General features: G+C 46.4%; 1 protein-coding gene across 1 annotated transcript in view; it reads right to left on the reverse strand.

Moving 5' to 3' along the window:
• Window positions 1-446: 446 nt before the first annotated feature.
• Window positions 447-17,259, reverse strand: part of SRMS (src-related kinase lacking C-terminal regulatory tyrosine and N-terminal myristylation sites) — a 34,582-nt gene continuing 17,769 nt past the window's right edge. The window contains exons 3-8 of the mRNA XM_066626672.1: window positions 12,470-12,636; window positions 10,766-10,907; window positions 9,108-9,263; window positions 4,277-4,458; window positions 2,354-2,510; window positions 447-640 (exon numbers count right to left, since the gene is read on the reverse strand). Coding sequence (XP_066482769.1) covers window positions 447-640; window positions 2,354-2,510; window positions 4,277-4,458; window positions 9,108-9,263; window positions 10,766-10,907; window positions 12,470-12,636 — 998 coding nt within the window. The remainder of the gene's footprint in view (window positions 641-2,353; window positions 2,511-4,276; window positions 4,459-9,107; window positions 9,264-10,765; window positions 10,908-12,469; window positions 12,637-17,259) is intronic.

Genomic DNA, 17,259 nt, shown 5'->3' on the forward strand with positions numbered 1-17,259 from the left:
CTAGTGAGACAAAGATAATAAATGGTATGTTTAATGTGCTACACACAAATGGTAACATCACCTCCAAGTTCAATTTATTTGCACTTGACTTTATTCTTCATATTGAATAATGAAAGTCAATCTGTGCACTTGGCAAGTCAAGGCAATCCCAGCCTGTGGCTGACATGTGGAGAGCACTAAACTTCTCTCCACAGTGTCCTCGCTGTGCAGCATCTACAGTGACATCTTTGGGCAGACCCAGCCAGGTGTCATCCCTAGCCAGAGACAGTGTGTTTCTCTGCACAGCCCAAGGAGAAGACCTTCATAAATAGTCCACCTTAAAATATACAAGTGTTCTTTGGATCCATGGCTGACTTGGGCTGGATATTTCTAGCAGCTCTGCTCATCCTGTTGAGGATGCAGAATTTACTGTTCACTTTTCAACACCACAAGATAGCAGCTTCCCTTCAAGAGAATGGGTGATGGGCCCATTTGTAAATAGAGAAGAGGCTCTCCCTCAAGCTGTGGAAAGATGGTCTGTCTTCCGGGTTGCTGTTCCAGCAGTCTAGCATGATGCTATACATTTCGGGAGAGCAGGTGTTTGGACGAGGGAGACGGTATCCTCGGGTAATCTGCTGGATTGTTTCTTGGTTGGTCATCCCTGCAAGGAAACATGTTTAAATAACTGGGTTAATTGTAGAATTCTGGTTTCATAGGTATGATGGTTTATCTTCTGATTCAGAGGATGTCAAGGAGACACAGGAAGCAATTTAGATATCTTTTTCTATACTTTAAAAAAACACTTTGTGCACAACTTTGGTTTCTGTTTACTAAACTTTCAGCTGACTTACCCAGAATTCCAGTTTTGAGCAGATGTTTTGCATTTTGAAATTGCCATTTGAGATTCCAGCACATACAGCACATACATTTGAGGAGCCACATACAACTTCCAGCTGAAGGCAGGCTCTGACTTCAGGCTTTCCTCTTGGCCATTCCCAAAAGAACTTTTCACAACATTTTGCCCTGGCTGATGTCCATCTTGTCTGTTATTTGAGAGGGCTTCCTGAGCTTCCTTGGCTCCACTGTGAGGGCCCAAAGTGCACTGCCATATGCCAGGAGCACCAGGAATGATCTTCTGCCTTTCTATATTTAACTAATTGTGGGCATTTTTGGAGGCTGGAGTGAGAAGGTCTAAATTGATCAGGGAAGTAATTTAGGGATGAGGAACATTTAATCAATACCATTTTCCTGATCTAAATTGTCCACCTCAAACTGATATTTGTTCTATAGGGGCAGAAACAGAGGTCTCTGTCTGAATTTTTCCTCCACCAAGTACTTAACAGTGTTTTTGAGTGGAGAAAGTTCAGATGAGGTGAATAGCATTGGGTGAAATGGTTCCATACCTGCAAATTCATGCTGCTTTTCTGATCAGATCAACAGCTCCATATGGTGAGTGTCTGAGGGATCAGTCATGTATCTCCAAAAAAGACATTCAAGGGTGTGTCAATTTAACCCCACTTTTTTTTTTTAATATATAATTTCTGGGATCCAAAGTCTACCTTTCCATTCTATTCCATTCTGTCCAGTTAATGAAAAGCCAACACACCAGAAAATTGTGCTCATAGAGCCGAGATCTGCTGACTCTCAACTTGAAGCCAAATTGGCAGGAGAAGGAACCAGGGGAAAGCAGGGGGGAAAATGTGAGTGGCTTGTGGACCTTCTATGATTGTCCCAAGAGTCAGGACTATACAATGTGCTTCACATATGTCATTTTCAGGTGGATCCACAAGCTACCTCAACAAAGTATGTTTACAAATTCATATTTATCAAGGGAAGGAGCAGCGCAGGGGAGGCTAGGTGAGTAGTGTTCATTCCACTCCTTCCAATTCCCCCTTGTAAAGCTTCCTAGCACTGCACTGGGAGCTTCCTAGTAGGGACATGTGGCGTGTAGGATAGCAGGTGAGGCAGAGCCACCCCACTGGCAGCCTTCGAAAAGCGCCACCACTGCTGTGTGAGTTGTACAAACACTAACACAGCAGCACTGTGGCACTTTTCAAAGCTCTGCCTCACCTGCCACCTCCCACACCATATGTCCCTGCTTCCTAGCACTTGCTCTTTGGCACTGCTCTTGACCCACACAAGGTTACTATGGTTGGCAACCTTCAGTCTTGAAAGACTATGGTATATAAGCCTACAGCACCTGGTATTCCTTGGCAGTCTCCCATCCAAGTATTAACCAGGCCTGACCCTGCTTAGCTTCTGAGATCAGGTGAGATCAGACATGTGCAGGGTAACAGTTGCTGCACACAAGGTTAGGTGCTACATTTACAGAAGCCCTGCTGAACCATCACTCTAGAGACTGTCTGTGCCTCACCTTCATATGGGCACTGCCCGTATGTAAACACCTCGTAGAGGAGGATCCCATAGGACCAAACATCCGACTTCGGGGAGTAGGTCTGATAGACAGCTGCTTCGGGGGCAGTCCACTTCACAGGGATCATGGCATTGCTGGTGGTGGAGTATACATCATCCTGGAAAGGGGCCAAAAAAATGTCTTTAGCAAAATCACCTGAAGGCGATCTCTGTCTGAGAGGCTTTGGGCAAGGAAAAGTACATTTCCTTGGCAGGGTGGCTGCATCCTGCCAATACTTAATGCCCCAAGCGGAGTCAGGATCTATTCAGGTACTGTTTCAGGAATATCCACAATACCACACAAAATTCTGTAAGGCAGACAGAATTAATATCCAATTACAGAGGCAAACACGCATTTTGCTTCCTTAAACGTTATACCAATTCCTGGATATATTTGGGGTGCCGATTCCAAAAATGGTGTCCGTTTTGCCCTATCACGTCTAGTTTTGGAGACACGGCATAGCCTCTTTGTGAATGGTTCAAGCAGCTTCCTCATGAGGAAACCTACATGGCTTCAACCCCAGTGACTTCATGGCAGAGGTGATTTGAACCAGGAACTTTCAGTTAATTTAGATGGGGCTTGAGCAGGAGAATGTCCCAGTGGGGTTAAGCTCAGAATAGAATAATACTTAGAGAATAATACTTAGAGTCCATTCAGGGCTGGCCCATCCATAAGGCTGACTGAGGCAGTTGCCTCGGGGAGCAGATTGGTGAGGGGGGGATCCACCTCTGTTGGCTCTTTTGCCACCATTGCTGCTGCTCCTTGCACGCCCTGGACTAGAAAAGAGGGGGATAGAGTGGAAGAGGATGTGTGGAGGAGATGAGTGAGCCCAAACATTGGAGACTCTCTTCGGCACCTTCTGCCATTCCCTCTTCCAGTCCAGGGAGTGGGAAGAGCAAAGGCTGGTGCATCGCTGAGTAAGGGGAGGGCAGCGCTTAAAAACTGCAGCTGGTGAGCCCCATCTTAAAGGTGGCTTTCTCCTTTTTCTCTCTCATAAGAGGAAATGCCTCTGCAAAGATGTCTACAGATGCATGAGAAAAGGACGCCATGTATAGCTTTTACCCACTAGTGCAGGGGTGTCAAACTCATTTTATAGCTGAATAGCATTCATTGCACCTGCTGAGGGCTGGAAGTGGCATCATGAAGTAGGAAGTGACATCATGAAGCAGATGAAGGCCAGAAAAAAGCACTTTGCTCTCACATAGAAACTCATTAGCTGCAAATGACAGAAGAGCAAATGTGCAAATTTTGTTTATAATTTCAAGATATGACAGAGCCCACTGATCATGCTGGAAGAGCCCAATTATAATGGGGGTGGTGGAGAAATTGCTTCAGAGGGCCACATCTGGCCCCCAGGCCTTGGGTTTGACATCCCTGCATTAGTGGATACAAGTTGTGCCTCGTTATCCTCTTGGGTTCCATGATGGAACCCCCAGTGAATACAAAAATCAGTGGATACCAAATCAGTGGAAAAATAGCTTTCAAGTCCCACTTCCAGGCTGCACTTCCGACACCAAAGTCACCCCAGAATGCATTGGTATAGACTCTACCACATTCAGTCACTACATGGGGTGAATTATGGAATCTATAGTGGAATGAAATTATAATTATTTAACAGTATAAAGGTGGGAAATGGGATTTTGGTGCTTTTTTCCTTGTTAAAAGGCATTTAAAGGTGAACCCTGGTATCAGTAGTGAGTCAAATCAGTGGATACTAAATCAGTGGATACTGAGGTCCCACCTGTATGCAAAGTTAATCAATAATCATCTAAAACTCAAGATCAATTGAGTTTTCTTCAGTTTGCTGGCAGGCCTACATGCTACAAACTGTTCAATGAAGGAATACATATAAGGGCCATATCTGAGAGGCTTCCTTGAACAAACCTTCAGGAGCCTGGCAAGGCCAAAGTCCGCAATTTTGCAGGACAGGTCCTCTCCCACAAGTATGTTTCTGGCTGCCAAATCTCTGTGGACAATGTGCTGCTCTTCCAGGTACATCATCCCATCAGCCACCTGGCAAGAGATGCTGAGCAAGTGATGCACAGTCAGTTCCTTTCCAGCAATACCTGCAAAAAACAGGAAGGGATGAGATAATTTCTGTTAATCGTCAAAACTCATTCAGTTTTGCCTGGGTTTTCCTTCAAAGGTGCAAAGAATGCAATGCTGCTGATGTAATTTCAGGTAACAGTCAGAACATTTTTTTTTTTGCTCTCCTCAAGTCTTGCCTTAAACAAGTGCAGTGTCCAGTTGAGTTCAGGGAAGCTCTAACACCCATATTTTGAAGATAAAAAATTTGATAGTTTGGGGATGGAGCAGTAGCTCCATAGCAGAGCACTAGCTCTGCATGCAAAAGATTCCCAGTCCACTCGCTGGAGTCTTCAGGAAGGAACAAAATCCTGGAAAGTTGCTCCCAGCCAGTGTAGTCAGTACTGAGTCAGACAGATGAACTATCTGACTCAGTGGAAGTTCTGTTTCTGCAACTCACAGTGCAATCCTAACTTGTGCTGGAGACAGGCAGGCCAGGAGGCCAGTGCTGTATCCAGTGCAAGACTGGGGTCAGAAGTGACTCAGCAGGAGGTAAGGGGAAACTCTTCCCCTACCCCCGGGGTAAGCCACCACAGCCCCAATGGGTCTCCTCAGACCTGCGCCACCTCAGGAGGTGACACAAATCTGAGGAGAACGGAGCTGCTCTGCGCTGTTCGGGGAACAGGGTTGGGATCTGGCATAACATAAAGTCCCTTGCACCAGCCTAACTGCCTCCGGAGTGGTGCAAAAGTGCTTTAAGGCACTTTTGTGACACCTCTGGGCCAGTACAAGGGACTTGTGTCGTCCTAACTCCTAGTTAAGATTGTGCCCTCAGAGAAATAGAGTGGAGTCTGAGGGGCCCCTGCCCCATGTGCTACACCAAGGGGGGATGCATGACTGCCCCTCAGGCTTCACCGTAGTCATGGAGGAAGCACTGCCGGCTTCATGCCCCCCAACCCTCCTCCTTCAAAGGGGAGCATCCACAGGAGAAGGAACGGGGGTGTGAAGCCACCGCCGCAAGTACCCCTCCTCCAGGGAGAACCCTAGAAGTGACAACACAATGTCACGTGATGCGGTGTCACTGCCCCAGGCCCTGGGCAACTATGCCTCTGCTACAACTATTTTAGTTTCAGATTCTTTTTTAAACTTCTGAAATACTCATTGGGCAAATTCCCATTGCAGGATTCCATAGGTTTGAAAGACCATTATCCAGACCTCAGCCCATTTTTCGTTCTGTCATCTTCTTCAAGGGAAGTCCTGCCTAGTGAATTCACTAGAACGGAATACTTCTGGTAGATGAGGTTTTGCATGGGATGCCAAGCTCGGGACTCAGGGGGCTTAGCAGGCTCAATGTTTAATGCTTCACAACAAGAAACACTAAACAGAGACAGTGGCACTGTGGTTGCTGTGGTTGATATCATGCAATAGCAATGCTCTTAATCTGATCAAGTTCATGTTTCGGAGCCATTTGCCAAGTAGGCTGGCTGCTCTCCCGTCAGTGGCTCCAGACCTGTTCTCCTTGGGAGTTGTCCCTCCTTAGGTAAGAGACTGGAACTCAGAAGGAGGTCAAGTTGTTCACCAAAGGACGTTTCCCAGGAAAGAACACCCTACTGAAAAGCTGTTTGACCTGCTCCTTGTGACAAATCGTTCTCAGCTGGGAGTAAAAGGTGAAATAACATATACAGACCACAGTGATGATCTTTTGTTGTGCTTGGAGAGAGCTTCTTTGTCACCCAAATTGAGAGTTAGCTTCTGATTAGATCTTAATGGACAAATTGAATATCCTCCTTGCCCAGAAGGAGGAAATATGGAAGAGTCATACTCAGAATAATCATCAGTAAGAAACTAGGGCTGCAATACGATAGACCAGCGATTTTCAACCATTGTGCCGTGGCACATTGGTGTGCCACAGGTGTGTTGCGAGAGTTTGGGGAAGGGTCATTCATTAGTAGGGCTATTTAGGGAATTTGAGGAAGGGCAGAACCACCGTCATTCTTCTGTCCGCTGCTGTTCAGATCAGATGTGCTATTCTGTGTAAATTTGTGCTAATGCATTTTGTTTATTCCTATATCTCAGTGCTCATTTTTAAAATGATAAAATGTATCTTTAAAAAAAACTGATTGTGTGCCTTGACAATTTTAGCGTCTTGCAGTGGTGTACCTAGGAGTGCTACAGGTGAAAGCATTTCTGGGTAACACAGCTGGGGCGGGTGCCGCCCCCCCAGCTATGCCGCCTGAGGGCTGCCTGTGCCTCCTGCCTCCCCATCCAAAGGTGTTCTGAGGGCTGAAGAGGCCATGCACAGCCTCTCTGATCCTCATAAGGCTTTCTAAGGCCTCCAGAGGGTTTTAAAATGTCACTTCTGGTTTTTGGGAAAACCAGAAGTGATGTCTTAAGACCCTCAGAAGGTGGGGGGGGCACTTGCCTTGGGCAGCACAGCAGCCGGGACCGCCACTCGTGTCTTGTCAGTCTGCCATGAGATGCAAAAGGTTGAAAATCATTGCTTTAGACCAAGGGTGCCCAAACCCTGGCCCTGGGGCCACTTGCGGCCCTCGAGGTCTCTCAATGCAGCCCTCAGGGAACCTCCAGTCTCCAATGAGCCTTTGGCCCTCCGGAGATTTGTTGGAGCCCACACTGGCCCGACCCAACTGCTCTCAGCGTGGGGGCGACTGTTTGACCTCTGGCATTTGCTGTGGGATGAGGGCTCCCTCCACTGCTTGCTGTTTCACGTCTGTGATGCAGTAGCGGCAGCAAAGGAAAGGCCAGCCTTGCTTTGTGCAAGGTCTTTTATAGGCCTTGAGCTATTGCAAGACCTTCATTCATTCATATAAGTTCATCTTTAATATATTCATTTATATAAACTTATGTAAATTTATTCAAATTTAAAATGTTAATTAGTTCTTCCCCCCCTCCGGCCCCTGACACAGTGTCAGAGAGATGATGTGGCCCTCCTGCCAAAAACTTTGGACAACCCTGCTTTAGACACTTACTTGGGACTAAGTTCCATTGAAATCAGTTGGACTTGTCCCAGAATAGACATGCCCAGGACTTACACATACACACCCAGCCACCCACCACACATATACTCCATTGAGCAATCCTGCCAAGTTACTTGGCGGTTTGGACATTTCTTGGCAACTGAAACCGGGAAATCTCCTATGTAGGCGGAAGTGACAAGAATACTCAGATCTCTACATGTGTTAACAACGTACCCATTGACTGCTATGGAATTTCACCATTGTTAGGGGTGTGGTCACCGGGGAGCCAAGAGAACAGAGCCCCAGGACTTCTTGTGTGTTGGGGCTCAACAAGTACTCAACAAGAGTACTGGAGGGAGGCTTCCCTTGAATCCTTTTTCAAAGGGTGTAAGCTGAGAAGAAGCCTCACAGTGCTTTCAACACTGTTAACTGTACACCATAAAAGGTCTAGGTACCTTACAGGGATCAACCTTGAGTGACACTACAAGGACTAGTTAAGAGATGTTAAGATAAGGTTTGCAAGAGCTGGGCTGCTGGATCTGCAAGACTTCAGCTCTTCTGCAATAAAGATAATTTTTTTGCAAGAGCTGAGCTGTTTTGGCAAAATAGGCCTCTGAAAGATTCGAGCCACTGCGCAAGTTAGGATAAGGCCAATTACTGTATTTGTCAATTAAGATTATACCTTGCAGAGCCCCCCAAAAGGCTTGTGGTCTTGGACTATGGGAAGGTGAAATGTCTTAATATTCTTTTTGTAGTGTGTATTTGGGAATTTCAATGCATCTGTTTTGAAACAGCCATCAGATTGACTTCCATTGAAGTATGTGTCAGGGAGTGACAGCATATTCTATGCTTGGGATCATTAGAAAAGGTATTGAGAACAAAACAGCTAATATTATAATGCCGTTGTACAAATCGATGGTAAGGCCACACCTGGAGTATCGTGTCCAGTTCTGCTTGCCACATCTCAAAAAGGACATAGTGGAAATGGAAAATGTTCAAAAGAGAGCGACTAAGATGATTACTGGACTGGGGCACCTTCCTTATGAGGAAAGGCTATGGCGTTTGGGCCTCTTCAGCCTAGAAAAGAGGCGCCTGAGGGGGGACATGATTGAGACATACAAAATTATGCAAGGGAAGGATAAAGTGGATAGAGAGATGCTCTTTACACTCTCACATAATACCAGAACCAGGGGACATCCACTAAAATTGAGTGTGGGCGGGTTAGGACAGGCAAAAGAAAATATTTCTTTACTCAGCGTGTGGTCGGTCTGTGGAACTCCTTGCCACAGGATGTGGTGCTGGCATCTAGCCTAGTCGCCTTTAAAAGGGGATTGGACAAGTTTCTGGAGGAAAAATCCATTATGGGGTACAAGCCATGATGTGTATGCGCAACCTCCTGATTTTAGGAATGGGTTATGTCAGAATGCCAGATGTAGGGGAGGGCACCAGGATGAGGTCTCTTGTTATCTGGTGTGCTCCCTGGGGCATTTGGTGGGCCGCTGTGAGATACAGGAAGCTGGACTAGATGGGTCTATGGCCTGATCCAGCGGGGCTGTTCTTATGTTCTTACATGTGGATGATATGAGTGGGGCCTCTTTGGTAAGCATGAGAGCTTTGGCTCTTTGGCATTTCCCCCAAACATGACACATGTGGCTCAGTGGAGATGCAACAGGCTGATAAAATGAGGGGAGAACAATTGTGCAAGTGATACTAACTGTTGAGGTAACGGTGCAGGTTGCCTTTTCTCATCAGCTCGGTGACAATGTAGACTGGTTCTCCCACCGAGCAGACGGCCAGGAGCTTGATGAGTCTTGCGTGCTTCAAGCTTTTCAAATTCTGAATCTCTTTGGCAAAGTCGTCCCTCATGTCAGCTGTTAAAGAAACATGAGATGTTGCAGAGATGAGGGACTGAAGGGACTTTTGAAGCTCATTCTTTAGCTTTGCATCTTAGGTGCTCCTCCATTCCTGTGAATGTGACATTTCTTTAGTAGGGCACCTCTGACCCCAGGAAGGCCAAGGCTCCCATCTCATCCTACTGTCTCACTCGCAAACTTGTTAATGCACCATAAATGGGTGTTAAGTGGTCCTGAACACACAGTGTTGTTTAAAACCATCTGACAAGAAGAGGTGCCTTGCTGAATTGGATGAAGGTTCATCTAGTCCAGCATTATTTGCAGGACTTCCAGCAAGTCTCCCAACAAATTGGCCAGTGGTCCGACACTGGGCCACAATGTTCTTTCTGCCTGTTATGATAAAATGGGAGTGGAAAAACCATAAATGTAGCCAAGAATTCGTTAGAGGAAGGGTGGGATTAGATTGTAATTGTTCTATCCACGAAAGCAGATGGCTATAATAAGCAGAAATATTGTGTGGGGAAACTGCTTTGTAGGGATCTTTCCTTATACAGAGGAGTTTGGCCTGATTTTATCTCCCATTCGTAACTTTCTGGAACCTTGGACAGGGGTCTTTTCCAGCCCTTCCACCTAATGTCCTTAATCTGGAGGTGCTGACTATTAAAATTTGGAGAATGTTCTGCATGCATGCAAGGTACATATTCTGTAGCTGATGGGCAGTCCAATCCTACCTGGTGTGCTGGGCTGCCGCGGTGCTGAAATGAATGTTGCAGCACCCTGAATGCACCAGGTAGCTGCCAGTGGCTCCTTGGGGGAAGGGGACATTTGTCCCCTTCCCCTGCATAAGGAAAGTAACCCTACAATGGGGCTACTCAGCTCTGCGCCAGCTGTTTAGCCGGCAGAGAGTAGCTGAGTTCTGTGTCGGGCTAAGAGGCGTGGCATGGATCTGGGGGAGATGTGCTCCACTGGTCTGCCCCCTCCTGCCCTGCTCTCTCCTTCCACCATCCCTCCCCCCACCCCGGAACACCCCCTGCTCCCCAAGCCCCCATTTACTTCTCTGCTGCCCCAGCGCTCCCATGGAGCACCAGACAGCGGTCGCCTGTCCTCCGCCTGGCTGGTGGCTGGGCAGAATGAGTCGCAGTCGTGCCTTTCAGCATGTTTGTGACACTGCGTGCCGGCGCTGAGCTGACGCACAAAGGTCAGGATCAAGGCTTTATGGTCCTACTCTCTCCTTACAGGTCTTTGCCCCTTGCATTCAGAATTGTGTGAGGAACTCCCATTCCACAGGAACATAGCCAAACCACAGGGAAGGAAAAAGTCAGGGTTCAGTCCAGTCAAACAACCAGGAAGCCAAGTCCAATCTACATTCACTCCCATGTTTGCCCTGTAGCAGACAACTGAGGAATGAAACTTGGCTTAGTCATAACAAGGCGACCGAATGACTAGTTGGAAGGTAAGAAACAAGACGCTGAATGAGAGGAGAGTTTCACAATTGATGGCATATTCTACACCCCACAAACCTTGTTTCATGATTTTGATGGCCACTGGCACTGTGTTCTTCCACGTTCCTTCCCACACTTCTCCAAAACATCCTTCCCCCATCTTCCTCCAGAGTTGAAACTCTGAACGGGGACGCTCCCATTGATCTGTCTCGGAAGGCCTCTGTAAGGGGCAGTCATATAGAACAAAACGTTATCATATTTGCAGAGGCAGAACAGACCATAATAGGGAATGGATAGGCCAACACATTAATCCAACACATTAAAGGGTAACTATTTTCCTTGAAAGGAGTTATGATGATAGCAGAGCTCAAACTGTTATGAATCATATAAGAACAGTGTAAATATAGAAATTTGAATTTTGAGTGGTGAAATGGAAACATTTCAAGTAAAAATAAATGCACTTTTGGGTGAATTTCTGTTTTTGACAGTAGTGTCTCTCAGTTTTTAAAGTTCTGTTTTTATCAACATCTGAGACAAAAAATGTGCAAAAATTGTGGGATACTCCTGCGCACAGTGTGCTTAAATGAGTCCATTGACTTCAAAGGGCTTAGGCATTCTGAATTCTAAATATGCATTGGATGGGTCTTTTAATTCCTAGCTTTTGATCAAAGTGACTAGAATTACAGTCTTGAGCAGGGAGTTGAACTGTAATCAGGGAACTTGTTTTAAGAATAGATTCAAATTAAGAATCAGAGCTGAAGGCAAACTATAATTCTGTCTTACTTGAACACAGGTAAGTGGGTGGGTCCAGGTAGATGGACTGAGATTTCTAGGTGGAGCCTGGCTGGGGGCCAGAAAAATTTGGCACATGTGTACAGGTGACTGGGAGGTGGAGAATTTCTAGCAAGGAATCTGGCTGAGTGATTGTGAATGTAGGCAAAGTATCAACCCTCTTTCAGCCTGATCTCTCAGTAACTCCCAGGAAACATAATAATTATCTAACTGGGAGCTGATTGAGAGAGAGAGAGAGAGAGAGAGAGAGAGAGAGAGAGGTCCCATGTAATACATGTGGAAAGGGAGACCTCTCTTATAGTAAAATTCAGGTTTCTGTTTCAAAAATGGTTTTGAGGTTATGAAATCTGGTTCCAAAATCCAAGAGTCACAGCAAAATACATGCTGAATTATGGATTTCATAACTTAGATGTGCCACATTCAAAGCTTCAAACATGGAGGTAGTGAATCCACAATTTTACAAACTACACATAAAAATGAATAGGATGAATTATGGATGGGCAGGTAAGTTTCTAGTCCTTTAGTCCTATTTAGGCATTGCTTCTGTAAGTTGATGTAAGGAGAATTAGTGCTATTTCAACATCAAAGAAAGAAGAGAGAACTAATTGGAAAGAACTCCATAATTTCACACACCTCTGCAGGGAACAAATACTGACTACACAAGGGGCAATTAGAAGGAAATTCAGCACCAATCCACCCGCCCCACTGACCAAGAAGCAATAGAACAGGTAAACCTGCAAACCGGAAGCTTTCCATTTAAAAGCATTGTCTTTCTAAAAAGCCCGAGTAGTACTTTGACCATCCATACTAGACAAGCTGGTACTGCAATTGCATTTTAGAACCAAATGACCTGCCACAAATTAGGTCTGAACACAACACAGGGGAACACAACATGAAAGTACTAGAATGAACATAGGATGATAATTCCAAAAAATGGGTTAGTGTGGAAGCAACCTTAGATTTAGATTGTTTTTCCAATACAGTAGTAACCTTTTGGATGCAGGGATGAAGCAAGGGGCTCTGAATGACCTTCCAGTTGACTGTATAATAGGCAAGGAGCTGCTCCAGGTTGGGAAAGGCGAGTTCTTTTTCTAGGCAGAGACTTCCTCCAATATCCTTGAAGATTCTGAAGTGTCTCACTTTATTGTGATTCCGAACTGGAAATTGGAGGGAAGGAGAGAATGTCATTGCTTTTGGCAACTTTGGACCCAGCCCCCTAACTAGATTGAAGGCATTGCTGCCAAACTCCAGGAAAGGTGGGCACTAGTCTTCTAAATAAACAAATAAATTGCCAGGAAACCCATACAGTACTTTGAGGTGGCAACAGAGGATGCATTTCCAGAGACGCAGAAACAGCCTCCACTTCCCCTTCTCATGTTCAACTCACACATGTCTTATTTGTGCCACTACCCATTGGTGAAGTCCCAGACTGCTGATTCTACAGATCACTGATATGAATCTATGGATCTAGGTAAGCAGGATTTCACCTCTGGAATCTCACACACACCTAAAGTTCAGCCTAAGGAAAACTCTCTGGTGGCTGCCCAGAGGAAGAAGATTTGGCAGCTATCTACGTCTCTAAGATTGGAGGGTTTGTGCACCTCAAACAAGGAACTCAAACCATTTGGAATGCGCCGACCAAACAATTTGGAAAGTACCCCACAATGCTGGAGTGACAGACTCTGAGCCAGGACGCAGTTTATTTATGTTCTTGCTAAGTCTCGGCTAAGAGATGGGCCTTGGGCAACAGGTAGGCTTAATTTACTGTTTAGACACTCAGTTGAGTTCAGATGCTCAACGAGGCAACACTCATCACTGCTGGTGATTGCATTGGACATTATCTGCTCTCTCTGGTTCAGCATCAGTTGCCTGGATCCTAATTCCTTGCTACTAAAGCCTTGCAATAGGTCAGTTTCCTCCAAGCCTTGTTCAGTATTCCATCAGCATACTGCTTTGCCTGAGCAGGATATCATTGGTATTCAAGATCTTGGGGGGCGAGGGCGGGTTAAGCCTCTCAGCATCTGGCCCAAAGTATTTGGTGCCTGAGGTAGAATAACCAAATAATACTCCCTTCCCATGGTAGTAAACCCAGTGCGGGAGGCCAGCATGTCACCCCCACGATGAACCTCCTCCCATGTAGTGAGCAGGGTAACGCCCCGGACAGTAGGTGTGGTGTTGCACCATTGCCCTGTGCCCACTGGTTTTTTGACTATAACATTTGATAGAATAGAAATATTTCAACGCGGTTGGTTTCATTGCATTCTCCATGAAATCACACATCGAATTATATATAACATGATGGTATTATTCAAAAGCACCAAGATTTTAAAAATTTTGGCCAGTAGTGGTGTCATGTCACCCCCCCCCCCCGTGCATGTCACCCAGTGTGGCCTGCACCCCCCTACTGACATCACTGAAAAGAAGGAATGATAGCCAAGCTAATGTCAGCCTGTGGTGTGGATATTTCTGAAGTATCTCACAATTCCAAACACGGTTTCTCCAGGGAGCCCAAAGGATCCAAATCCTGTTCTCTTAAGTGATGGGTTCTCTGACATGGGATTGGAAAAGAAGGAAAAAGATGGGTCCTCTGTCTTCAACATCTCCAGAAAGAAGTCCTATGACACTGAGATAAGTCAATGACTGACAATGTCAGAGGCAAGGGAGGGCACCAGGATGCAGGTCTCTTGTTATCTGGTGTGCTCCCTGGGCATTTGGTGGGCCACTGGGAGATACAGGAAGCTAGACTAGATGGGCCTATGGCCTGATCCAGTGGGGCTCTTCTTATGTTCTTATGACAGTTTGCCCCAGATCTAATGGTGTCCATGGATAAGCAGAACTACCAGCACTGGTCTAAAGGGCAATCACTGCTTGCTAGCTGTTGCACGTCACACTTAGTCACTGCCTAGCCGGATGCTGGTTCTCACCTTGCAACATATGACCTGTGTGGGCAGGATGCCACTGTGGATTGTGCCATGGGAGTCTAATTACATGGGGAAGAGGGAGTGTGTAGAATAGTAATTAGTATTTAGCTCCTCTAAGGTGGCCCTTGCAGACTTTCAGGAATGAGCTCATTGTACAACCTGCGCACAGCTTTGCACATACATTTTATAAAAAGACACTGCTTGCTTTTAGGAAGCAAATTTGCATCTCATAATATCCACATCAATTTGTTTCCCTGCACAGTGTTAGGAGAGCCTGCCCTGCTTCCAAAAATGGCAAGTTCTATAATGTTGAGGCTCGAGCCCAGTATCTTTTTCCCATTTTGCCTTAAAATGATTCTGTCTCCTCCACCTTTCAGTCCAAAATACTTACTATGTAATCACTATTGTAAATGTTAGATAATAAACTTTCAACTGCCTTTATTTTTAAGAATGGTAATATATATGCTGGTGTTTTGCTCTTTTGTCAAATGCAAGATAAATTAGGGCCCAATCCTAAACAGTGTGCGCCAGCTGTCGGGATTGTCATGCTTTAGAGCACATTTGTGAGCCTTCAGTGCCCAGCACCAGGAACTTGCCCAGCTGGTGCTCTGCCACTTGACAATCACCTGAACAGCCGAGCGGCAGAGAGGTAGGTAAAGGTGTGGGGGGAGGCAGGGAGAAGGCATTCCAGGGTGGGGGAAGGTGGGGGGAAGGCGGGGACAAGGTGTGCCAAGGAGAGGGAGTGAGGCAGGAGGAGGGCAGGATGTGGAGCTCAGCTTCACCGGATCCTGAGCTGTGTGACAGACCCCGCAGTACAACATGGTGCTCTCTGATTCTGTGGCAGTTCCAGAGCTGCCATAGAAAAGTAACCCCATTGCAGGGCTACTTCCTTTACTTGGGGAAAGGAGATGAATGTCTCCTTCTTCCGAGGCGGTGGTGGCAGCTGCCTGGGGCATGAGTGGCAGCTGTTTTTGCTGCCATGGCAGCCCTATGTTCCGGGCAGCTCAGGATTGGGCTGTCAGTTGTCTCTTATGTTTGAGTCAGGGCATGGGAGCTGCATGTTTTTCTCACAAACAAGCATTGCCTAAAGCTTCCTCACATTACAAGTTACAGACTGTCAGCAAGTCCAGGTTTGATACAAACATTACAGACCCCCTTCTTCCATATTACAGAATGTGAGTGTTGGGAGGGTTAGAACAGACAAAAGAAAATATTTCTTTACTCAGCATGTGGTTGGTCTGTGGAACGCCTTGCCACAGGATGTGGTGACAGCGTCTAGCCTGGACACCTTTAAAGGGATTGGACAAGTTTCTGGAGGAAAAATCCATTACAGGTTACAAGCCATGATGCATATGTGCAACCTCCTGATTTTAGAAATGGGCTATGTCAGAATGCCAGATGCAAGGGAGGGTACCAGGATGAGGTCTCTTGTTATCTGGTGTGCTCCCTGGGGCATTTGGTGGGCCGCTGTGAGATACAGGAAGCTGGACTTGATGGGCCTATGGCCTGATCCAGTGGGGCTGTTCTTATGTTCTTAAACTACAATTCCCAGGAGGCCTTGCAGGTCTTCTTGTTATCTGGTCTGCTCCCTGGGGCATTTGGTGGGCTGCTGTGAGATACAGGAAGCTGGACTAGATGGGCCTATGGCCTAGCCCTAGTCCAGTGGGGCTGTCCTTATGTTCTTATGAAGGAAGACACAAATGGGAACGAGAAAAGGTGCAGGGGAAGGCTGGAGGGAGGGCAGTGAGGAGTGTAATGGGGTGGGGGAGAGCAGGGAGGGTGGATTGGGTCCTGGGTTGGGGGCGAGATTGATGGTGCTGGCGTGCACCGTATCCCATCTCCCTTCCCAAGCAAGATCCACCAATACAGATCCACTTGAATTTGCACCAGTGATTTAGCAGGTGCTGGTTTAAGTAGAGCTATTGCCACAGCTAGAGCTTTCCCAGGGGCAAGGGGATGAGGAGACCTCCAGACTGCAAAATTCCCTTGGGAGATCCAGTACAAGCCGCACTGTCCCTGGTGCATCAGCATGGGGGAATTTCAGTAGGATTGGGCTAACCATCCCACATTTTACTACCACCCTCTTTTTCCCCCAGAACACAATATCTTTATTAAAAATGATCTTCCTTGCTGTTCCTTCCTTAAGTAAACAAGAGTGTTTCTTCTTACCTATGCAGAGTCACAGCCTAGTCTGACAAGCTCCAGTGAAATCCAGCTACAGGAAGTGCGATTGCCACATGGCTTTGTTATCTACCCTTCCTCAAACAAATGTTACACTTACTCTCCAATGGTTTCGATTTACCAGGAACAGCCCTAACACCTTTCACTTATGAATGGCTATCCTTGCTTTGCTGTTGGGGGAGGTTATTAACAGGGAGTTTACTTACACACCCTGCTTTAGAAGCTGGTGCTGGATACAGTAAATGAATGCAGTATGCAGCAGGAAGAAAATAGCATTTTAGCAAAGAGGAGGGAGGGGCGTTCAGACATTGAGCAAAACATGTACGAAGCATTGTAAGTACTGAGTGTTATGTGTTCATCAGTGAAATGCTGGAGGGTGTGTGTACACACATGTTTGACAGCACAATCCTATGCATTGCTACCAGAAGCAAGCCCCACTGAATTCAGTAAGACCTAGGGCCCAATCCTATCCGACTTTCCAGCATAGGTGCAGCTACAGTGCAGCCCCAAGGTAAGGAAGCAAATGTTCCCATACCTTGAGGATGCCTCTGTGACTGCCTCCCACCATAAGATACAGTGCACACACCCTACCCCCACTGACACAGCTACACTGGCACTGGAATTGTAGGATCGGGCCCTTACTCTCAGGTAAGTGTGCATAGGACTGTAGCCTAAGTG

Source organism: Tiliqua scincoides, chromosome 4 (genome assembly GCF_035046505.1).
Source record: "Tiliqua scincoides isolate rTilSci1 chromosome 4, rTilSci1.hap2, whole genome shotgun sequence".
NCBI classification, from domain to species: Eukaryota; Metazoa; Chordata; class Lepidosauria; order Squamata; family Scincidae; genus Tiliqua; species Tiliqua scincoides.